General features: G+C 48.8%; 1 protein-coding gene across 2 annotated transcripts in view; it reads left to right on the top strand.

The window, feature by feature from the left end:
• Window positions 1-22455, top strand: part of AGO2 (argonaute RISC catalytic component 2) — a 107323-nt gene that overhangs the window by 60105 nt on the left and 24763 nt on the right. For both annotated transcript variants that reach the window (XM_064268119.1, XM_010588519.3), the window contains exons 3-11: window positions 7875-7995; window positions 13575-13756; window positions 14630-14766; window positions 15861-15995; window positions 16908-16995; window positions 18281-18428; window positions 19137-19256; window positions 19380-19502; window positions 20338-20471. In XM_064268119.1, coding sequence (XP_064124189.1) covers window positions 7875-7995; window positions 13575-13756; window positions 14630-14766; window positions 15861-15995; window positions 16908-16995; window positions 18281-18428; window positions 19137-19256; window positions 19380-19502; window positions 20338-20471 — 1188 coding nt within the window. The remainder of the gene's footprint in view (window positions 1-7874; window positions 7996-13574; window positions 13757-14629; window positions 14767-15860; window positions 15996-16907; window positions 16996-18280; window positions 18429-19136; window positions 19257-19379; window positions 19503-20337; window positions 20472-22455) is intronic.

Raw genomic sequence — 22455 nt, 5'->3', positions numbered from 1 at the left:
GTGTTTTAGCATTATTTATTTGGCTGACTTTGAATCTGTACATCAATTTGGGAAGAACTGACACTATTCCAGTTCATGAACATGGTACATCTCTCCACTTATTTAGGTCTACTTTTGTTTCAGCAGTTTTTTGTAATTTTTAGTGTAGGTGTTTTCCATTAAATTTATTCTTAAATATCTTTTGTTCATTGATGATACTGTAAATAGTATTTTAAATTTTCTGAGAGGAGTTGGGAGTGACTGCTGTTGGATGTGGGGTTTCTCTTTGGGGTGATAGACGTGCTCTAAACTTAGATGATGGTGATGGTTCCACAACTCTGAATATACTAAAGCCATTGAATTGTACTCTTTACATGGGTGAATTTTATGGTATGTGAATTATATATCACAAAGATGTTAAATTTTTTTACATTTTCCAACTATTTGTTGATAGTACCCAGTCTATAGTAAAGAGACTTAAATTTGATTTTTGTATATTGACCTTGTATCCTGCAACCTTGCTAAATTAACTTTAGTTTGAGCAGTTGCTTTCTTTTTTTATAGATTCTTCAGGATTTTCTAAGTAAACAATCATGTTTGTGAATAAAAATGGCTGTATTTTTTTTCACGTTTTATGTATTCTGTTTCTTTCCCTTGCCGTATTGGAGTATCTAGGATATCCAGTACGGTGTGGGACAGAAGCAGAAGTAGTAAAAGCAGATCTCCTTGCTTTATTCCCAGTCTTAGAAGGGAAGCATTTCGTCTTCCATCTATAAAATATGTTAACTGTAGGGTTTTTGTAAAGACCCTTTATCAGGCTGAGGAAGCTCTCTTCGTAAGTGGGTGAGCATCGTTGGGTGTTGAATTTTTTCCAATGCTTTTTCTGCATCTCTTGAGAGGATTGTATGGTTTTTCTACTTTTTCCCCTGTTAATGTGATGGATTACAGTGACTGTTGTTTCAGACATTAAGTCTGAACCTTGCATTTCTGATAGAATCCTAGTCATGATGTATTATTTTTATATATTACTGAATTTATTAGTGCTTTGCTATGAATTTCTTTTTTCTGTAATTTTCTTGTCAGTTTTTCTCTTTGTTTTTAGTTTAAAATTTTTTTTTACTGTTGTGAGATATATTTCAACCAAAACAAAACATTTCAACCATTTTTTCTTGTCAGATTTTAATACCAAGCTGGGAGGTGTTCCCTCTTCTTTGTATACTGAAAGAGTTTGGTAAGATTAGTATGATTTCTTTTGTCATTGCAACTATTGAGATTGAGCCTGGAGATTTCTTTGTAAGGAATTGTTTTAATACAATTTTTTAAAAAAATATTGTGGTTTAGGTGAATGTTTACAGAGCAAATTAGTTTCCCATTCAGCAATTTATACACAGATTGTTCTATGACCTTGGTTACAGTCCCCACAATGTGCTTTAATACAGTTTAATTTCTTTAACAGGGATCAGGCTCTTCAGGTTTTTCTGTTGCTTGTGTTTTGGTAGTGTTTGCCTTTCAAGGAATTTGCCCATTTCATCTAAGTTTATTGGCATAAAGTCGTCATAGTATTTTTTTTTAGTATCCATAGGACCTGTGGAAACCTGGTGGCATAGTGGTTAAGGGCTACAGCTGCTAACCAAGAGGTCGGCAGTTCAAATCCACCAGGCGCTCCTTGGAAGCTATTTGGGGCAGTTCTACTCTGTCCTATAGGGTCGCTGTGAGTCGGAATCGCCTTGATGGCAGTGGGTTTGGGTGGTATAGGACCTGTAATGAAAGCCCCTGTTTCATTCCTGGTATATAATTCTTTTTCTTTCCTCTTAAATTCTTGATCAGTTTTGCTGTATTCATCTTTTCACAGAACCAACTTTTTGCTGATTTTTTGCTCTGACCTTTATTATTTTCTTCCTTCCACTCACTTTGGGTCTGGGTCATTAATTTAAAACCTGTCTTCTTTTGTAATATAATTGATTAAGCCTCTAAATTTTCCTTTAAGCAAAAGCACTCTTTTGGCTGTAACCTACAAGTTTTGATATGATGCATGGAAATTTTCATTCAGCTCAAATTATTTTCTCACTTCTCTTGTGATTGCTTTAACCAACGGGTCATTTAGAAGTATGTTGTTCAATTTCTAACTATTTAGGTTTTTTTTTTTTTTTTGATGTCCTGTTATCATTGATTGCTAAATTAATTCCTTTATGGTTAGAGAACATATTATGTAAGATTTCAGTCTCTTGAAATTCATTGGGGCCTTTGGGTTATTTTATGGCTAAATATGTGGTTTATCTTGGTAAATATCCTTCATGTGCTTGAAAAGAATGTGTGTTTTGAAGTTGTTGTACATGGTGTTCTATAAACGTTAATTAGATTGAGCAGGTTGGTAGTATGTTCCAACCCTCTATGTCCTTTCTGAATTTTTTGCCCAAGTTTAATTAGAATTTGTCTATTTCTCCCTCTGATTCTCTTTTTGGCTCCTGTATTTTAAAACTGTTCTTAGTAAGGCAGTCCCTAGGCTCCTGAAGTCCAACTTATGTACAATCCATAGTTATGAACCTACTCCTGTAAAGCCTGCTATATTGAAAGTTCAAAGTACATACAATGGTTTATAACAACAAACAGGCACTACTTTGTGATGCACGTCCAAATGTTATTATTACTGTATTATGTTAAAGATGTTTTAGTCTGGAAATGTTTCATATTTTTTATGCACAGAAAGGTACGCTATACACTAAGACATTAGACTAGCTGATGTTAGAAACAAACTGTACCTAACTGTTCCAACTTATGTACGAATTTGACTTGAAGACACACTTAGGAATGGAACTCGTTTGTAATTTGAGAACTGCCTGTATATACCCATTTCATTGTTCTGTCTTCCATGATAGGTAATCATGTCATGACTTCCTCCCTCCCTCACTCTTCCAACAAGTTCCTTTTATGTAATTTCTCTTCTTTGCCCTGAATATTTTCTTTTGTATTTTTGCTTTTCAGCAAGTTCTTTACAGTTGAGGTCCTCTTTGCTGTAATGCTTTTTCCCAGTCATGACCTTTATAAGAGATAGGGACTCCGTTCCCTTATCTGTAACACTGCACAGTTGGATTCCATCAGCATGCCTGGAGTATGCTGAGAACGATATAAACCCTTTAAATGTGAAGTTACTAAAAGCACGCCTCTGGACAAAAGCCTTGGGCACAGCCCAGTCAAAGAAACAGCTTTCTTTACTGAAGGTCTTCCCAGAGCCCTTACTGGGTCTCTTGTGCTTTGTCACTCTCCACAACTGGGCTTGTTGGTTACTGTAGTTATTTTTTAATTTTTGTTCTTGTTGAGAACATACACAACAGAACATACACCAATTCCACAGTTTCTATATGTACAATTCAGCGACGCTGATCACATTCAAGTTGTGCAACTATGGTTGCACCCTCCTTTTCCAAGTTGTTCCTCCCCCATTAACACGAACTCACTATCCCCAGAGTTTCCTATCTAATCTTTTGAGTTGTTGTTGTCCATTTGATTCCATATAGGTAGATCTTAAAAGAGCACAATGCTCAGGACAGGCATTCTTTACAAGTTAAGCTAAATGTGTGTTTGTTTTTTAGTTTTCCATGGGAGAGAAACATCTGTGTGGATCTGTGATCTACAACATACTCCTGGAACTGAAAGAGCATGTGCGTTCTCTGGGCTTTTCATTGATATCGTGGCCAAAAACCTTGTTGCCATCGAATCGATTCTGACTCAGCAATTCTACAGGACAGAGTAGAACTGCCCCATAGGGTTTCCAAGGAGCAGCGGGTGGATTCGAATTGCTGACCTTTGGTTAGCAGCTGTAGCTCTCAACCACCGCACCACCAGGGCTCTGTATGGCAGCACTTGGGTTCTTTGGCCATTGACCACAGTGCACAAGAAGCCGTCTTTTATGAAAGTAGGCATGACTAAGGCTTTGTCAGTTGGCACCAGAAAAGGCTGATAGTGGTTAAAGTGTGCTGCGTTTACCTGGCTGTGCTGCCACCTTCCCACTGTAGTTAACTCCTCTGAGATCCTGAAGTTACCCAATATTTAGATTGTCTCGGGTCACACAGTGGTGACAGAGGTGGGGCTTGAGCTGTGCTTCTGTGGCCAAGGGCCAGTCCACATTCTGCCACAAGCTAAAAGCTCCCCTCGGTTTGGAGCCATCCTGAGGGTTGCTGTCTATTTAATGTGTGAACCTTTAGGGTTCTTCATTTTACTATAAATTCTGATAGACTTTGGCCAAGATCCAGCCTCAAAATCATGATCAGCCAGAACAGTGTAGAAAAGTGTTGGAGTTAAAGTTTTTGTTAGTTCTTGACCCTGTGTGCCATCATGTTGATTCCCTCCCTCATTCTTCCAACCAACCAACCAGCCATCCATCCAGCCAACCAATCATGCAACCAGTTGCCACTTGTGAAACCTTTGCTCATGTGTGAGTTGCTGTGCCCCCAGGGATACAATGGTAGGCAAGAAAGACAGTTCCTACCCTAGTCAAGGAGAGTCAGCCTGGACTGGCAGTACGCATGCTTATGCTCAGAGTGTGGAGGGAAGGCAGATGCAGAGCACCCTGTTCACGCCAGTGTCTGTACCTGGGAGTAACGCTATCTTAGTGCTCAGCACCCCTTCTCATTTGCCTGTCTCTCCACCCCACCACAGTCTCTGCTGAAGCAGAGATGGCATCTTAGCTCTGAGTTCTCAAAACCTTGTGTAGTTCATATGGTAGATGTCTTAGATTCCTAGCGCTGCCATCACAGATATACTGCAAGTGGGCTGCCTTAGACAACAGAAATTTATTTTCTCACAGCTTGGGAGGCCAGAAGTCTGAATTCAGGGTGCCAGCTCTAGGGGAGGGCTTTCTCTCTCTGTCCATTCTGGGGAAAGGTCCTGTTCCTTGGCTTCTTGGAAGATCTCATGTGGCTTGGTACCTGTCTTGCCTCATCTCTGCCTGCTTGCTTCCTTGCTTGCTCAGTCTGCTCTTGTTATACCTCAAAAGAGACTGATTGTAAGACACACCCTACACTAATCCTGCCTCGTTAACATAACAAAAAAAGCCTATTCCCAAATGGGATTATAACCACAGGTATGAAAACCAAAACCAAACCCGTTGCTGTCGAGTGGATGCCAACTCATAGCGACCCTATAGGACAGAGTAGAACTGCCCCATAGAGTTTCCAAGGAGTGCCTGGTGGATGGATTCCAACTGCTGACCTTTTGGGTAGCAGCCATAGCACTTAACCACTAGGCCGCCAGGGTTTCCACCACAGGTATAGGGGTTAGTATTTATAACACATGTTTTTGGGGGGACACATTTCAGTCCGTAGCAGTAGGTAGCAAATCCAACATTTAGGCTTCGTGCAAGGTCAACAGCAAAAGGCCACCACTCCTCAGTTACTCACACGACCTTATGATGATGGTGAACGCTGGCCCAGTGTGCCCTGAATCTCTGGTGGGAAAACCCATCAGCGTTCCCTGTCGTGGGAGTGACTTTGAGATGCTTTCAGCGTGGTTGTGGGTACAGAGATGATTACATGACGGTGAGATGAAATTAGCAGCATTCTGCTCAGAAGCACTGGGTGGGCTGTAGAAGAGGGGGGTATTGTCCTCATCTTTCCTCCTGCCCTTTCCTCCTTGTTCCTCTAGAGCTCTGTCAGCAGCCGTCGTTCTGTTCCTGAGGAGAGGGAGGGCCGTGCCACATGACTGGAGAGCTTTCTGCAGGGCCTCCTCGGGCTAGAAAAGGGCCTTTCACCTAAAATGGAAGCTCATTGACCATGCAAGGGCATTGGGGTATTACCTGACTGATGGACAGAGGTTCTTAGACGGTGGTAGTTCAACTCTACCCAGAGGCACCTCGAAAAAAAGGCCTGGCAACCTGCTTCTGAAAAACCAGCTGTTGAAAACCCTGTGGAGCCCAGTTTTACTCTGACACACACAGGAGGTCACTAGCCATTAGAGTCGACTCAATGGCAGTTGGTTCCCGTTATCCTTTAGAAACAGGCTTACTCATGGCAGAAGATAGAGAGAGCAAAGTGGTCCCAGAGTCTAGAATCTGGTTGTCACGTTTGACCCAAAAAAAGACCTTGGAATGTTTTACCACCTGTCGAATGGAAGGATGGGGGAAATTGGCAGACCCTGCAGCGGTTAAAGCCGTTCAGTACATGTGTTTGCGCTATAATGTGGGGTGAGATCAAAAACATTTTAAGTTGAAAGTATTTTGGCCCTTTGAATGTATTACTTCTCTGACAAGCTTTTCTTTAGGAAAACAACAAAACTTAACACGCGTTCTAAGGCAGTTGCTAATAGCACCTGGGTAATATTTATTCTTTACCTATAACCCGCCTGTTTCCAAGACTTTAGGCAGCTTAGAATAAAAAGCAGATATAAAAAGTGCCCCTTCGCAAAAGGCAGGTATGCAGAAGGAGTGGGGGAATCAAAAATGAACACAAAGTGAGAAGTGATTTAGGAAAAAATTGTAGAGCGGCGGGGACAGTAGTGAGGGGTACGTCGGCTGAGGGCGCGTGAGCACCCGTGAACTGACGTCCGGTCCCTGCTGATCTGATGGGGTAAGAAGAGGAAATGAGAAACACGTATCTGATGGAAGGAAACAAAATGTAATTTGCTGCCTCCCATTCACTGCTGTGTGACCTGGGCGCTGTCACTGTTGTTGTTAGGTGCCGTCGAGTCGCTTCTGACTCATAGCAACACTGTGTACAACAGAACAAGACACTGCCCGGTCCTGTGTCTTAGTTTCCAGTATCGCAGCAGCACGCAAGCCACCACAGTAGGACAGACCGACAGATGAGTGGTGGACTGTCCACTAGCGGGTGTGTAAACCGTACAGACTTGAGAAGGTGATTTGGTGTGTATATTAAAATAAAAATACTGCATTTTTCTTTGACTCAACAATTCTGTTGCTGAGTGTTTATCTCAGAGAGATTATTACACATGTGCCCATGAGATACTCATGAGGCTGTTTGTTCCAATATTTAAAGACAGAACAAAAAAAAAAGATCCGTCTATTGATCAGTAAAAATATGGCTCAGTAAACAGTGGGGTGTCATACTAGGGAATGCTTTGGAACCATTGATGGCCATGAAGTGGACCTGCACAGTGTGAACACCAGGCCTGGAAGCATAGGCAACCAGATTGTGAACAGTTTATTAATATTATAGTTAGGACATGATAAAACAATGCCTGTATTTCTAGACTTTATGGCCACTTCGTTTATAGGGACAAGGGAAGATCTCAGAGACGGTGGGGAAGACAGCAACCTTCAGAACCCTGTGCCTATTAATCCTGTATACTTACACAATAACAACGAGACTACTTTTTTCTAAGTACGTGTGTATTTATGTAAATGCATAGGGTTGAAATTAAGTTTACCTCTGAGACCGACCTGAGAGGTGGTTGTAGTCTAGACAGACTTTTGGCTTGGATCAGTATCTGAAACTTTTACGGTGAAAATGTATTAGCAGAAAAACCTATGTAATTGGAAATTAATGAAACAATGAATTTTTGAAAAGGAAAATCTCCCCAGCAGGCATGGCAAAGGACGGACAAGCTGATAGGAATGGATGGGCTTTTCTGGGTTGGCCATTGTGTTCCAGTTGCTACAAGGCAGTTTGTGTGATGATGAATGGTCCGACGATGAAGAACTGGGGGGAAAGAGGGCCTCCATCTGCAGCCGTCACCCATCATTGCTGCCAACTCTCCCACCACCGTAATCAGCAATGCCCCGCTTCCCCTAGTTTGAGTCCATATAGGAGGAACCTGGCAAGTCGTGTGTTACTGAAAGGTCTTACAACGTCGCCTAGAAACCAGTGTCAGGAAAGTGTCATCTGGGTATGCTGTTTCCCTGATTTTATTGACTCTTTGCCTGAATTCTGCCTTTGTTGCAGGGAAATAGTGGAACATATGGTCCAGCACTTTAAAACACAGATCTTTGGGGATCGGAAGCCGGTGTTTGACGGGAGAAAGAACCTTTACACAGCCATGCCTCTTCCAATCGGGAGGGATAAGGTGAGTCCGTGAAGACGTGTTTGCGTCAGTAACGTGCCGGTGAATAAAATGCAGCGTGTTGTACAGGTCGTTATTCCCCGGGTCACACACTGGATCAGTTCATCTAGGAAGAAGGAGCAGCCAGTTGGCTCTGTGCCTCCTACTGGGATCCATAAAAACCACCTTGCCCTGGTTTGTGGTTTTCAAAAACAGAGGGCTGACTTGTCTAAGTCCAGAGAGAGGAGCTCAGGACGGCTTGGAACCAGCAGACTTTGACATTTTAACGCGCGTACACACACTCAGCGCGAACCACAAGCCGCCACCGAGAACCACTAGGTGAGACGGTGGAATTGTAAAGCCCCCGTGGAAGGTGTCGGTTTAGACACAGGTGTGTATGCGATGGACGGCAGTGAAACAGAACGAGCATTGTGCTGCGGCCGGTGACTTCCCTAAAATGGTGATGATCGCAATGCATCAGCCCAGGAGCAGAGCTGTATTAAAGTGTCACCTTCTCTTAGTGTCTGCTATCCTTGTCATGGTGTTATTTAAAAAGTAAAAATTTTCTGTCGGGAGGTTGTCACTGGCCAGTGCCATCTTCGCTCCAGGGTGATAGTGGGAGTTGTTTGTAAGCTGTGGATGAGCAAAGACCGAGCTCAGAAATCATCCTTGTCGTACATACGAAGACAAACAACCAGTAGTTTTAATACAAACCCAAGCTGGCTCCCCCCGAGAGAGACCTGCACAATTGGCGTCTTAACCCCCGTGTTCGGGTTCGAGAAGAGGGCAGGTCAGCTGAGCACAGGGTCAAACTGCCATCCACGGAGATATTGGGAGGTGGGGGGGCAGGGGGTCTGCAAGTTCTCTGCAGGTGATTTTAGAATTTTGGTTTTGTGTTTTAATGATCGTGTAAAAGGACTAAGCTCCTTCTCGGTGCTGGGATCCCCAGCATTTTTACAGTGGTGTGAACCCCCAGGAGTCCAGGGAGCTGGGGCGGCCGAGGCCAACTCTGACAGAGCAGCAGAACCCTCTGCACTTCGGGGGCCCAGGGATGTTTGATAGACAGGCAGGGAGTAGGCAGAGGTGGGAGATCCTGGGAGGTGCTGGAGGGCCAGAACCCAGTCTTGGGGACATCTCTGCTTCCTACTCTGCTCTCGGGGTTGACACACAAGGTGTGGGTCTCCCCGGCCTGTGTCTTAGGGGCTGACCTGCCACCCCTTGGGTTGAGGGTCCCCCAGAGGAGCAGCACACTTGTCAAAGTGTCTTGAATGGAGCCATCTCGGCTCAGAGGTGCTGGTTTTGGCTCTGAGGGCAATTTTGAGATCCCGTGGTTTTGTGGCAAGGTCACCCAGAGGGGAGACCACTTGCTTGGTGGGGAGACGTGTCACTGTGCAGAGACACAGGGGCCTTCAAACACTCAGTTCCCCAAGCACATTGGAAACCAGACGCGGCCTGCACGTCCCCTCCGGGGAGACTCTGGAATGAGGCCCAGCAGCTGCCGCTGTTGGCACCAGCCCCTCCGGCAGGCCCCAGGAGGGCCACAGCCAGGCCTGAAGTCCTTGCCGTGGCAGGGTGCCTCTGCCAGCCCTGCCCTCCTTCCCCAGCAACAGATGGTGGTGATGGGCTGGCCTGGGACCCGAACACGTCCTGGACAAGAACCCTTTAACCCAGCTGCTTCTCGCCCTCTCTCCCGCTCCATGCAGCTCCTCTGCACCCTTTAAAGTGAGGTTCCTGGCCTTTGTCCTGGTTGTAGAACCTTTCCTGGCCCAGTTCCAGTTCTCTTCACCCCGATGGTTTTCAAGAACAAGGGGGCTTGGTTGTGTGTCTGTGGTCCGTCTGGAGAGATTGGACTCCTTAGCTGGCCCGTCACAGTCTAAGGGTTTCCATGTAACTCAGACATTAACCCTCGCTGGTCCCACTCACAGCTCACCCCGCCCTGTGCTGTGCCTTGGGGTACCCTTGGGAACAAAGGGAACCGGCAGCTTTTCTCTCCTATTGTCAGCAGAACGGCCTTCCCATTGTCCACACTTAGGCCACCCCAGCACCCACCCCCAGCAGGAGCAGCTGGCCACAGCCACACTGAGGCTCTGTCTCCTTTTGTGGAACCGGCTGTCAGAGAGGGACAGTCCTCTGCTTACTGCCGCGTGATCTTGGCAACTCCTCCCCTGACTGAAGGTGGAGGTGGAGGAGAGGGTGTCAGGAAGAATAGGTTATTGGGTGAATTAAATAATTACCGGTACCAATACCAGTTGCCATCAAGTCGATTCTGACTCATAGTGACCCCGTGTGTGTCAGAGTAGAGCAGCGCTCCATAAGGTTTTCAGAGGCTGATTTTTTGGAAGTAGGTTGCAGGCCTTTCTTCTGAGGCGCTCCTAGGTAGATTCAAACAAACCTCCAAGCTTTTGGTTAGCAGTTGAGTGAGTTAACCTTTTATGCCACCCGAGGACTTGTCACATTGTTAGTGCTAAGTTAAGTGTTAGCCTTTAGTTATTATTACTTTTATATGATTTATTTGAATTTTTATTTTGAAATCCAGTTAACAAGATACGTATAAAAAAAGTAATACTCTTGTGGAAACCAAATTATTCGGAGCCATGGAGGCTGGACGAACCCCTGGAACTATTGCCCTGAGATCATCTTTAAACCAAAAATATCCCCTAAATTCTTCTTAAAACCAGACAGTAGTTTAGCTTAACTAGTAAAGAATGTCTGGCTTGAGCAGTATGCTCTTTTAAGAACTATATGGGATCGAAGCGACATCAACAACTCGAAAGATTACATAGGAATCTTAGGGGGCAGTGAGTTTATGTTAGTGGGGGAGGAACAACTCAAAAAAGGGTGAGAATGGTTGTACAACTCGAAGAATGCAATCAATGTCACTGAACTGTACATGTAGAAATGGTTGAATTGGTGTATGTTTTGCTGTGTATATTCTCAACAACAAAATATAAAATAAACGAGTAATAAACATAATTAAAGTGAAAAAGTAAAATAAATTAAAAAAATAAGGTAGTAATAAATACCCGTGAACCCACCACCCAGAAATCCCCTCCTACCACCCTTGAGCCCTTGCAGGCTACCCCCATGACTGCGTCGCCTCCTCCTCTTCCTGACGACCACTGTCCCGGGGATTTGTGTTCACTGGCCTCTTCTTTGGAAACCCTGGTGGTGTAGGGGCTGAGAGCTACGGCTGCTAACCAAAAAGTCAGAGGTTCGAATCTACCAGGTGCTCCTTGGAAACTCTATGGGACAGTTCTACTCTGTCTCATAGGCTTCTCCACTGCTCTTTATCGTTTTCGTCACCTGTGTGTGTCTTTGCCAACACTGTCTTCTTCCCTTCTACCTGTTTGTGAGCTCTGAAAGAACCGTGCTGTAGTGTCCTCCCATGGCTTGCCACCTTTGCTCGATAGTAGACAGTTGGAATCCATCTGCTTTGGTGAGTTTGTTCCCTTTTCACTGCTCTGTGAACCAAACCCAAGCCGACCCTTTGGTTAGCAGCCGTAGCACTTAATCCACTACGCCACCAGGGTTTCCTGCTCCATGAACACACCAAGCTTATTTCCCCCTCCCCTAGGAATGGACCTTCAGCCCATTTCCACTTTGGGGCGGGTGGGCCTGTACTGGATGGAGCTCAGGGCACATGAGAAGGGTGCGTCTCCCTGGGGACAGGTGTTCAGGTGGCTGCAGTACTGTGTAGCTTACGGCTCTGTGAGGCTCAGACAAGGTGTAGCAGGTACAGAAGGGAAGGGGCTCCTTGGGGGCCGAGCTTGCGGGGTCGTGGACGATGAGACGCATAGAGGAGGAGATGCCTACAGAATTGTTGAATGAATGGATGAGTGTGCCAGGAGCAGTCGGGTCCTGCTTGGCCTGGGACTTGGAGGCCGTGGAGGTGTGTGCTGGGCCGTGAGGGGAGGGCTTCACAGGTCGGCTGTGCAGGGCTGGCACGATAGTGTGCCCGTCCTCCCTTTGGGTGGGAGGGGGCCTGGGCCCGAGGCCTGGGTAGTGGTGGGGGAGCAGCTGGGCGTATCAACGGTGGCTGTGTATCTGTGTTGTGTAGCCCCGAGAATGACCTCGACCCTTGGTCATCTGGTGTTGAGAAGGGGCCTTTGGTGTCAGACCAGCCTGGTCTAACCCTCATCTCTGCCTTTTAGTGCCTGTGGGGACTTGGGCTGTTTATTAAGTTTGGGGGGGGGGGGTCTGCTTTTTTCATGTGTGAGATGTGGCTAATAGCAAACCTCTTACTGGGACTTTAGGGTGATTATGGATCAAGTATACATATAGTCTGTGAGCTCTCAGATGAACTTTCAGCCAACAGTGGGAAGTAGCATCAGCAGGCATTGAAGGTGCTTTTCTAGGCTTCAGTCATCAGCTGAGTGGGGTCTGTGGAGCCGTCTCTGTGGAATGTGTTAGTCACTGCCAAACGATGGTGTGACTGCAGGGCTTTAAGTCATGGGGGGAAGTGATGGGTGAAGATGAACCCGGGCAGAACGTGGCACACAGGACTGCAGGGAGGCCACATCAGAAACTGAGAAAAGGCATGTGGATTTGGTGTGGCTCCATGGGGCACTTCGTAGGCTGTCCGTGCCCAGTTCAGTAGCCACTAGCCACTGGGGCTCTGTCCATTTAGATCAGAAGTAAACGAGGTTGACAACTCAGCTCCTCGGTCACACTGGCTACCTTTAAGTGCTCAATACCACATGTGGTCAGTGGTCACCATCCTGGACTGTGCAGATTAGCGCATTTGCATTGTCACAGCAAATTCTGTCAGACAGGGCTGTTCTGGACTGCTCAGGCCCCTGTGGCCAACATACCAAGGGTCTGGCTGAGAATTTTAATTTCTCCCCAGGAAATTCTGATCAGTGCTATTGCAGTTGATGTCGCTGCATGTTTAGTCCCTGGAGGCCACAGTCCTGCCACGCCTTCTCACACAGTCAAGACAAGGGAGGGCTCTGTAGGGTGGCTTCCAGCAGAAGCCAGCGTCTGATCCCTCGCTGTCCCTCGCCCTTGGTTTCAAAGGTTACGATTTAGCGACACTTTAATGTGAAAAACGTTAATGATACAGAAAAGGTGGAAGAGTTGGACACGGAGCGCCCATCTGGAGCCTACAGTTGTTACTTAGCATTTTGCTCTGTTTGTTTTATCACATAGCTATTCTGAGAAGGCGTTTTGTTTGTGATTTATTCACTGCCGAGCTAGCTCATAGGCTTTTAGGGACCCAGAAAACGGGAACCCCTGTCACAGGCCTGGTGCAGCCTCCTCAGCGCTACGAAAACTGGAGAATGACTAACGCCCCTGGCGAGCTGCAGCCATTAGGTCTTCTGGGCCCACCTCAGAGAGGCCTTCCTGAACCCCCAGGCTGAGCGGCTCTTGCCTCCTCCCACACCTCCCACCGTGTGACCTCCTTGAGGAGCGGTCTCTGTCCACTTGACCTGGCACAGCGTCGGCACCCAGAAACCGTGGAGGAAAGTGTCACATTCTGTGTGTGTGTGTGTAAAGGACTGAGCTCAATTTCCTGAGCCCAGGAGTGTTCCAGAGGCCTACCACAGCCAGCGTCCGCCCTTCTGGTGGTGCATGGATGACCGTGTGTGCCTTGGGTCCTGCAGGTGGAGCTTGAGGTCACATTGCCAGGAGAAGGCAAAGACCGCATCTTCAAAGTGTCCATCAAGTGGGTGTCCTGCGTGAGCCTACAGGCGTTACACGATGCACTTTCGGGGCGGCTGCCCAGCGTCCCCTTCGAGACCATCCAGGCCCTGGACGTGGTCATGAGGCACCTGCCATCCATGAGGTGAGTGGCACCAGGCAGGGACCAAGGACCGGCCAGTGTCTTAGTTATCTAGGGCTGCTATAACAAAAACACCACAGTGGGTGGCTTTAACAAACATAAATTTATTTTCTCACAGTCAAAAAAAAATTTTTTTTTTTTTTTTTTTTTTTAGGAGGCTAGAAGTCGGCATTCAGGGCGTTAGCTCCAGGGCAAGGCTTCCTCTTTGTGGAGGAAGGTCCTTGTGTCTTTGAATTTCTGCTCCTGGGCAATCTCCCTGTGACTGTTTGTGCCCCTTCCGCCCCCCAGTCTCTGCTTTTCTCATTTATTTATTCTCTTTTATATCTGAAAAGAGAGTAACTCAAGAACATCCTACACTAATCCTGTCTTATTAACATAACAAAGACAACCCATTCCCAAATGGGGTTGTAACCACAGGCATACAGGCTAGGATTTACAACACCTATTCTGGGGAGATAAATCCAAGCCATAACAGCCAGAGAATCCTAGGTGCCGGGGATGGTGACGGGGGCGTGGATCTGCTACTGGGGAAATGAAAATAGTAAAGCAGGGCGGTGCTGGAGGGGGAGAACCCAGCTCCTGCTGGCGGCAGACCAGGGAGCTCCCCCTGTGGCCCCCACCCTGAGCGGTCTCGAGGGCAAACCACTCTCACCACCTGCTGAGCAATGGGATGAGGGCTGCAGTGCCCCCCACCCACACCGCATCCCTCGCAGCAGGCGTGAGCATGGGCCAGTGCAGTGTAGTGAAAGCAGCTTTGTGAGGAGTAGAGAAGCAGGAGCGTGTGAGTGCCTGCCTAGTCACGCTGGTGACCTGCAACATCGTGGCCTGTTGTTTCTAGAAATGTGTATGCTCACGCAAGGTGATCTTTTGTTCCAGGTACACCCCTGTGGGCCGCTCCTTCTTTACTGCCTCCGAGGGCTGCTCAAACCCCCTAGGTGGGGGCCGTGAGGTCTGGTTCGGTTTCCATCAGTCCGTCCGGCCTTCACTTTGGAAAATGATGCTGAATATCGATGGTAAGCAAAGCCTGGTAGTGGCTGCAGGGTGGAACTGAGGAGGTACTGACGCTCCAGACCATGCCTGCCAGGCTATGGATTTATTGAAAAAAATTGCCTCTGTGTACAACTGCCACTTCTGCCATGAGACCAGAAAACTGGGTGGTTCCCAGCTACCATTACTGAACATTTTAATTGAAGATTCTACAGAAGGGTCATGATCAAAAGGGGGAAAATGCAGAAAAGAACCGTGAATTTTCAAGGAATCCAGATTTTCTGTAGCCATGGAGGCTGGATGAACCCCCAAAACTATTGCCCTGAGATCATCTTTAAACCTTAAGCCAAAAATATCCCCTGAAGCCTTCTTAAAACCAAACAATAGTTTAACTAGTAAAGCACGTCTTACGTGAGCATGAGCGTTGTGCTCTTTTAAGATCTATCTGTATGGGCTCAAACTGACAACAGCAACTTGAAAGATTAGATAGGAAGCTTAGGGGGCAGTGAGTTTATGTTAATGGCAGAGGAACTGTTTGGAAAAGGAGGGCGAGAATCATTGTTCGACTTGAAGAATGTGATCAGTGTTGCCGAATTGTACTTGTGGAAGTTGTTGAATTGATGTATGTTCTGCTGTATATATTCTCAACAACAACAAAAATAAAATAAATAATTTTTTTAAAAGAAAGGAAAAAGAAAAAGAATTACCTAAAAGGGAGCAGTAAATTTCAGAAATATCTAGACAGGAAAAAGAGTCAGTTTTTAAAATGAAACCGTTCTAAAAAATCCAGAGTGCACAGTGACCATGATCTGTTGGGTTTTGTTTATTTTTCAGAACTAGTTTTACTCTCAGAGGGTGACATTGTGGAGGGGGTGTCGGGCAGCTGGGCCTCCCTCTGGGCTCTGTTCCGCCTGCCCCTGTGGAATCCAGGACCACAGTGTCTTTGCTGTCTGCTTTCCTGCCTCTCAGGCCCTCAAGTGGGCCCTCAGGAGAGACAGAGCAGGCGTGTGCCGGCCCTACAGGCGCTGGGGGTCTCTGGACCGCCACTTTCCAAAGTGCCTCGTAGGACAGGCACTAGACGTCTCATCCCTTTTCTGCCTTTTTCTTTTCCCGCCTACAGTCTCAGCAACAGCATTTTATAAGGCACAGCCAGTAATCGAGTTTGTTTGTGAAGTTTTGGATTTTAAAAGTATTGAAGAACAACAGAAACCTCTGACAGACTCCCAAAGGGTAAAGTTTACCAAAGAAATCAAAGGTAACTGCCTGTCGGGGCTCATCGGGCTGGGGGGCGGACATGAGACCCTGATGGGACTGCTCCTGCTTTGGTTTGCCAGCTCTGGCAGTGGGTGCTCCTGTTTTCAAGGGTGGGGAGGTGGCAGGAGACACTAGCCATCAGGTGGATTAGCCCCAAGGTGAAATAAACCCCTTCACGGAGTGGGGATACTAACTTCCTAGATAAACGCATGTTCTGTGTGGGATGAGGAGCAGGGTGGGGAATTGGGAACGGTGAGCCGTGGGTGTTAAGGCTGGAGAGCCCCTTGGTAAAGAAACAGGGTGGGGAATCGGGAATGGTGAGCCGTGGGTGTTAAGGCTGACATTAACCCTTGGTAGAGGGTGGCGGCTGACGTTTTGGGGTGTTCTTGGTGTAAGGTGCGTCTTCGTTAGCTGCCCTCAGTCCTCACGACAGCCTGGCAGGTGTTTGCACCACGGGCCTTGGTTTCACTGGAGGAGGCACAGGTCCCAGGGCTAGTGGCTCACCTCTCTGTTCTGTGTTGGCAGAGCTGGCAGCTCCATGCCCTCTCCTCAGGCCAGGCCCCCTGCCCCTGCTGGGCTCGGGAGGCCAGCAGTTAAAAATAGCTGTCCTGAAGGAAGAACAGGGCCACGTGGCAGACACCCAGCTCTAAGCCAAGCCCACGCCATCTCCTAGATCCTTAAAAGTGGTGCCTGGACGTTAGCCTTGGCCTTCCCAGAGAGAGCCACTCTGTGGGCGAGGCGGCCTGGACAGGCGTCCTGGGGTGACCCTGTGTCCTCTCCCTCTCAGGGAGGGGCCCACAGCTGCTCCCGGGTCCCCGTGACATGGTTCCTCTTTGAACTGACTCTGGGGTGGGAGCCGGCACTCTGGACCAGGCTGAGGTTGGCGCTGAGGCGGGTCTGTCTGCATCCTCAGGTCTCAAGGTGGAGATCACGCACTGTGGGCAGATGAAGAGGAAGTACCGTGTCTGCAACGTGACCCGGCGGCCAGCCAGCCACCAAACGTAAAGGAGCACTTTCCAGACTAGCCCCACCTCTCACTGTCCCCCTCCCGTGGAGCAGGGGTTCTTTCTGAAGGACCACTTCATCCTTTTTTTAAAACGTCAAAACCATACCCCCCACCCCACACACACTGTATACATAGTGACCCCACAGGACAGAGCAGAACTGCCCCATAGGGTTCCCAAGGAGCGGCTGGTGGATTAGGGCTGCCGACCTTTTCAGTTAGCAGCCAAACTCTTAACCACTGTGCCACCAGGGCTCCAGTACAAATACTATACCTAGGCAGACTCTTATGACACCGAAAAAACTCACATAATGAACTGCCACCTGTATGGGGTGGGGGTGGGGCCCCTATACTTTTTCCACCCTGAGTTTTGCAGGTGAGCGAAGCCCTTTTTGTCAGCCTGTCCTCAGTGCTGAGCGTGGGGCTGCAGAGTGGTGGGTGGCTGGCAGCCTGCCTGCCCCTGCCTGCCATGCTGTCATCATTTAAGAACACAGTCTGTCCTCCACATCCACACAGGCCTTGCCCATGTGTTCACTTTGGAGTAGAGATGGACTCAGCCCCATACCCCGCGTTGGCATCTCCCAGGCCCAGAAAGGGTCCATTTGTCTATTTCATGGTCCATTCATTGGGGGACCACGATGGCCAGCACCCTGTCTGGAAGGCGAGTGGCCTGTGTCCTTGTCTCACTGTCCACCCACCACTAGGCAGTCTGCAGAGAGACCCAGGAGCCTGGGTCAAGCAGTGGGTCGGGGCAGGAGAAGCTGGGGTTTCATGGACCTGTCCTGAGTTGGCACTTCCTGTGGCACCATCCCCACGGGGGAGGCCCATCACCAGACAGGCCTCCACTCACGTGTGGAGCCCCCCGCCTTGCCGTTCCTGCCCCTGGCTCAGCCGTAGAGGTGCCCAGCTATCTCTCTGCCCTTAACTGGCCACATGCTTTATTTTACTACTGGAAGGTGTCACCTTCTGGGCAGGGGCTTGACCCATCACTGTCTGCTGGAACAGGGTGACACGTGTTTACTTGTGCTGACCCTTTTCCACACGTCGCATGCACACCGTGCAGTTGACGGTTACGCGCATTACGTGCCTGTGAGTATTTCTCACTTTCCGGCTCCAGAGACGAGTGAGAGTTGAGGGGCCCAGATACTCCACACAAGCCAAAGGGCAGGATCAGGTGTTGACCCCTGGGCAGCGCTTTGACCACCTTCTGTATGCTCAACCCTCAAAAGCAGACTTGTTTTGGGGTTCCCGGGCCATCCTCAGCTGAGCCCCTCTGCCTCCAGGTTCCCTCTGCAGCAGGAGAGCGGGCAGACGGTGGAGTGCACGGTGGCCCAGTACTTCAAGGACAGGCACAAGCTAGTGCTGCGCTACCCTCACCTCCCGTGTTTACAAGTCGGCCAGGAGCAGAAACATACCTACCTTCCACTGGAGGCAAGTCACTGCCTGTGCGCTCAGGCCTGTGGCCTTTAGGGGCTGCTGGGGGCCGGGGGATGGGGGCTGGGACCGGGCAGAAAGCAGCAGAGGCCAAGTTGAGGTGCCTAGTCCAGAATTGACCATCTCTGCTCTGTGGGATTTGGGCTACTTAGTGACCTTCTTTGAGCCTCAGTTTCCCCGTGAATAAAATGGGTTTAGTAACACTGTGTGTAAGTGTGAAAGGAGATGATGTGTGCCCAGTGGGCCCCAGCGCAGAGCAAGGAGTAGGTGAATGCACTGCCCCCCCATCACCGCTGCCCCCCGGTCCCCACTGCCCCCCTCCCCCGCCACGTCCCCGCTGCCTCCCTGTCCACACTGCCTTGGCCTGCGAGAAGAGCAAACGCTGTTATAAGAAACAAGTTTTAACGCTTTTAGTATTTTACATTCTCGGTACTTTTCTAACTGCTCAGTTGGTTACGGCCCTGGTTTTCTGAAGTGGCAGTTCGGAAGGCAGGCCGACCCCTGCTCACGTACCCTGGGGCCAGAGTGCAGAGGCCTGCCATGCTGGTGTGTGGCCATGGGGGCTGCGGTTTCCTGCCGCTCACAGGCCTGACGTTCCTGGTGGGCTTCAGGGGTGGCCGCCACCACCATACTTGTGGCGGGTGGGGGGGGCGTGCCCGGGCTAGGCCGAGCACACAGTTGACCACAGCTTTCATCTGTCCGCAGGTCTGTAACATAGTGGCAGGACAGAGATGTATAAAGAAACTCACTGACAATCAAACCTCAACCATGATCAGAGCAACTGCCAGGTCCGCGCCCGATCGGCAGGAAGAGATTAGCAAATTGGTGAGTGAGGTCCACATGGGATGCCCTTGGCCAGGAAGCCCTTGTGCCTTTGGACAGACACGGGCTTCTAGAAAGAACAAACACTGCTTCTGACGCTGTGTCTTTTTTTTTCCTCTCTTCAAGATGCGAAGTGCAAGCTTTAATACGGATCCGTACGTTCGTGAATTTGGAATCATGGTCAAAGACGAGATGACAGATGTGACTGGGCGAGTCCTCCAGCCACCCTCCATCCTCTACGGGGGCAGGGTACGTGCAGGGTGGGGCAGGGGGACCCTGTGTGCACAGGCACGCACGCACATTCAGGGGTGGCGTACTGGCACCTGCCCTGTTTCAGGTTCCGAACCATCACCAGAGGCAGAGGCCAAATTCAAGGAGAGGCATTCTTTCTATGTTAGTCTTAACCTGTAAGACTTACGGGACCTCATAAAGGATTGACTTTCCTTAGTCCTTTTTAAAAATCTTTCAGGATACCTTTAATATTTCCAACAGGTGATAATTCACGATCTCAGCAAAGTTAAAAAGCATCGTTCTTTGTGTGGCAGACGCTCTACTAGGGTAGAATTAGTTTCCAGAAGCTTGTGCTATTTTTCTTCTTATTTTTTACCATCTATCTGTCCTCATTCTGTCCATCCGTTTATCTGTTTTCCCATCTACCCACCCATCCACCCATCTTCCTTTCACCCACCTACTCATCAACTACCCATCACCCCTGCCAAACATTCATGGAGTGCCTATGGTGCTAGGCAAGTGCAGAGACGGGGAGGGGGACAAACCACGGGGTTGGTTCTTGCCCTGAGGAGCCACTGTCCAGTCAACAGGACTGACTGTGACAAAAAACCAACCCCATTGCTGTTGAGCTGATTCCAACTCACAGCAACCCTACAGGACAGAGTAGAACTGCCCCGTAGAGTTTCCAAGGAGCACCTGGTGGAATTGCACTGCTGACCTTTTGGTTAGCAGTTATAGCCCTTAATCACTACGCCACCAGGGTTTCCGACCGTGATAAAGATGATGACAAAGTCCAAGGACAAAGGAACCCATTCCCCATTTTTTCTCACTCTAAACTTCTTGCCACTTGCAGAACAAAGCGATCGCCACCCCTGTGCAAGGTGTGTGGGATATGAGGAACAAACAGTTTCACACCGGCATCGAGATCAAGGTGTGGGCCATCGCCTGCTTTGCCCCCCAGCGCCAGTGCACTGAGGTCCACCTGAAGTAAGCATGCTCCAAGTCGGGTGCCTGGGCGGGCGGGGGTGGCGAGCGCTCAGGAGGCTGGCGCACGAGGGACCTCAGCTCGCTTTCTGACAGCAGGGTGGGCAGCTTGTCTCCATCAGAGAGTGCTCACCCAGAAGGGCCGGGCCGGGAAACGTGGGCCGCCTTGCGGTGGAAACCCTGCTTTTGCCTCTTGGACCCACTGTTGAAGTGAGCATGGGGAATTGGCAGAGGGCATGTGGGTCGTCATGAGTCAGAATCAGGTCAACAGCAACCAACAGCAAAAGCAACAACCACATAAAAGAAACAAAATGGCATCTGAAGACTAAGCTTGAAAGTGCAAAAGCCAGAAAGAAAATTGGATTCAGTGAACCAAAATTATTTTTAAAACACTTTAGCTTCACATTTCTGTAAATTAAGCGAGAAGGAGGAAATGAAGACAGAAGGGAGAAGAGATTTTGGTAAAACAGAGAGGCAGAAAGGCTGGGGAGCATTTTCTCACTTCCGCAGGCAAGGGGGAGCAACTGAGAATTGCTGAGTGTGGTGGGGAGATAGGAAAAAGCTTTGGGTCCCCCTGTTCTCCAGCACCCACCGTTGGCACTGGCCCAGGAAGCCTGGGTGGTGCAGAAGGGCCTCTTCACCCTGGGAAGCTCTGAGGCTCCTGGGGAGTTGGCCCGTCGGTCAGTGTCTTAGTCACCTAGTGCTGCTGTAACAGAAGTGCCGCAGCTGGATGGCTTTGACCGACAGGTTTATTCTTTCACAGTTTAGGAGGCTGGAAGTCTAAAATCAGGGTGCTAGCTCTGTGGGAAGGCATTCTCTCTTTGTCCGCTGTGGGGGAAGGTCCTTGTCGTCATTCTTCCCCTGGGTCTAGGAGGTTTTCAGCACAGGGATCCCGGATCCAAAGGATGTGTTCTGCTCCCGGCTCCTCTTGGTAGTAGTAGGCCACCGTCTCTTTGCTACCTTCTCTCTCCTTTTATCTCTTGTAGATAAACGGTGATGCTGGCCACACCCCAGGGAAGCTCCCCTTATATCGGATCAGGGATGTGACCCGAGTAAGGGTGTTACATCACCCCCCCCATCCTCTCTAGCATAATTTTGCCTCATTAACCACAGGGGAGATAGGATTTACAACACACAGGACAGTTACATCAGATCACAGAATGGAAGACAACCACACAACACTGGGAATCATGGCCTAGCCACGTTGACAGATATTTTCAGGGGACACAGTTCAATCCATGACAGTCAGCGCAGCCATACAGAGACACATTGATTAACTGGGTCGCTGCCCTTCGGCCTCAGAGGTGACCCTGACTCTGGTGCCAGACACCATAAAAACACAGCGTTGTCACTGGTGCTTGTGTGCCAAACACACTAAAAGCGGAAGTGAGACTTCTCCAGCTTGCCTTGGGAGGAAAGTGGGGGCCAAGCTGGGAGCCTATGGGTGGAGCAGGCATGGGGGCATTGAGGGGGGCATGGTGGTGACGAGCCGGTGCCGGCAAAACATGTTGTTCGATGAGAGCTGATGTCTTCCTTCTATGCAGCACAGGGTCTCCCTTCTATGCCAGCTGGGAGCCCAGGGGAGGCCTTGGGGATCACGCTGAACAGGTTGAGTCAGGGCGCCTGGTGGCTTTCCACCCTATTTCTGTCCTTGGCTCTGTTGTTCTGTTTTACCAGGAGCTAAATGGCCCCGAGGTAAATTACCGTATAGACATAAATACAGGTCCACACACACGTGTCTGTAACTGCACCAACGTGTGTGAAGTTGTACACTGACTGGCTAGGTTGGCTCTGAGTTTCTTTACCTTATTACAGACGGCAGCGCTGTTTTTATTCTAACGCTTAAAATAGAAGCTGTTACTCTGCCCATTCCCGCACCATAACCTCAGAGGCCCGTTGGCCCGGCCACTGGCGTTACCCCACTTGTGGTTTTCTTCCTCCTGCGATTATGTCACCCAGGTCCACGTGGTACACACTAGAGTAACTG

This window comes from Loxodonta africana, chromosome 14, assembly GCF_030014295.1.
Source record: "Loxodonta africana isolate mLoxAfr1 chromosome 14, mLoxAfr1.hap2, whole genome shotgun sequence".
Taxonomy (NCBI): domain Eukaryota; kingdom Metazoa; phylum Chordata; class Mammalia; order Proboscidea; family Elephantidae; genus Loxodonta; species Loxodonta africana.
This window is presented reverse-complemented; position numbering and strand designations above follow the sequence as displayed.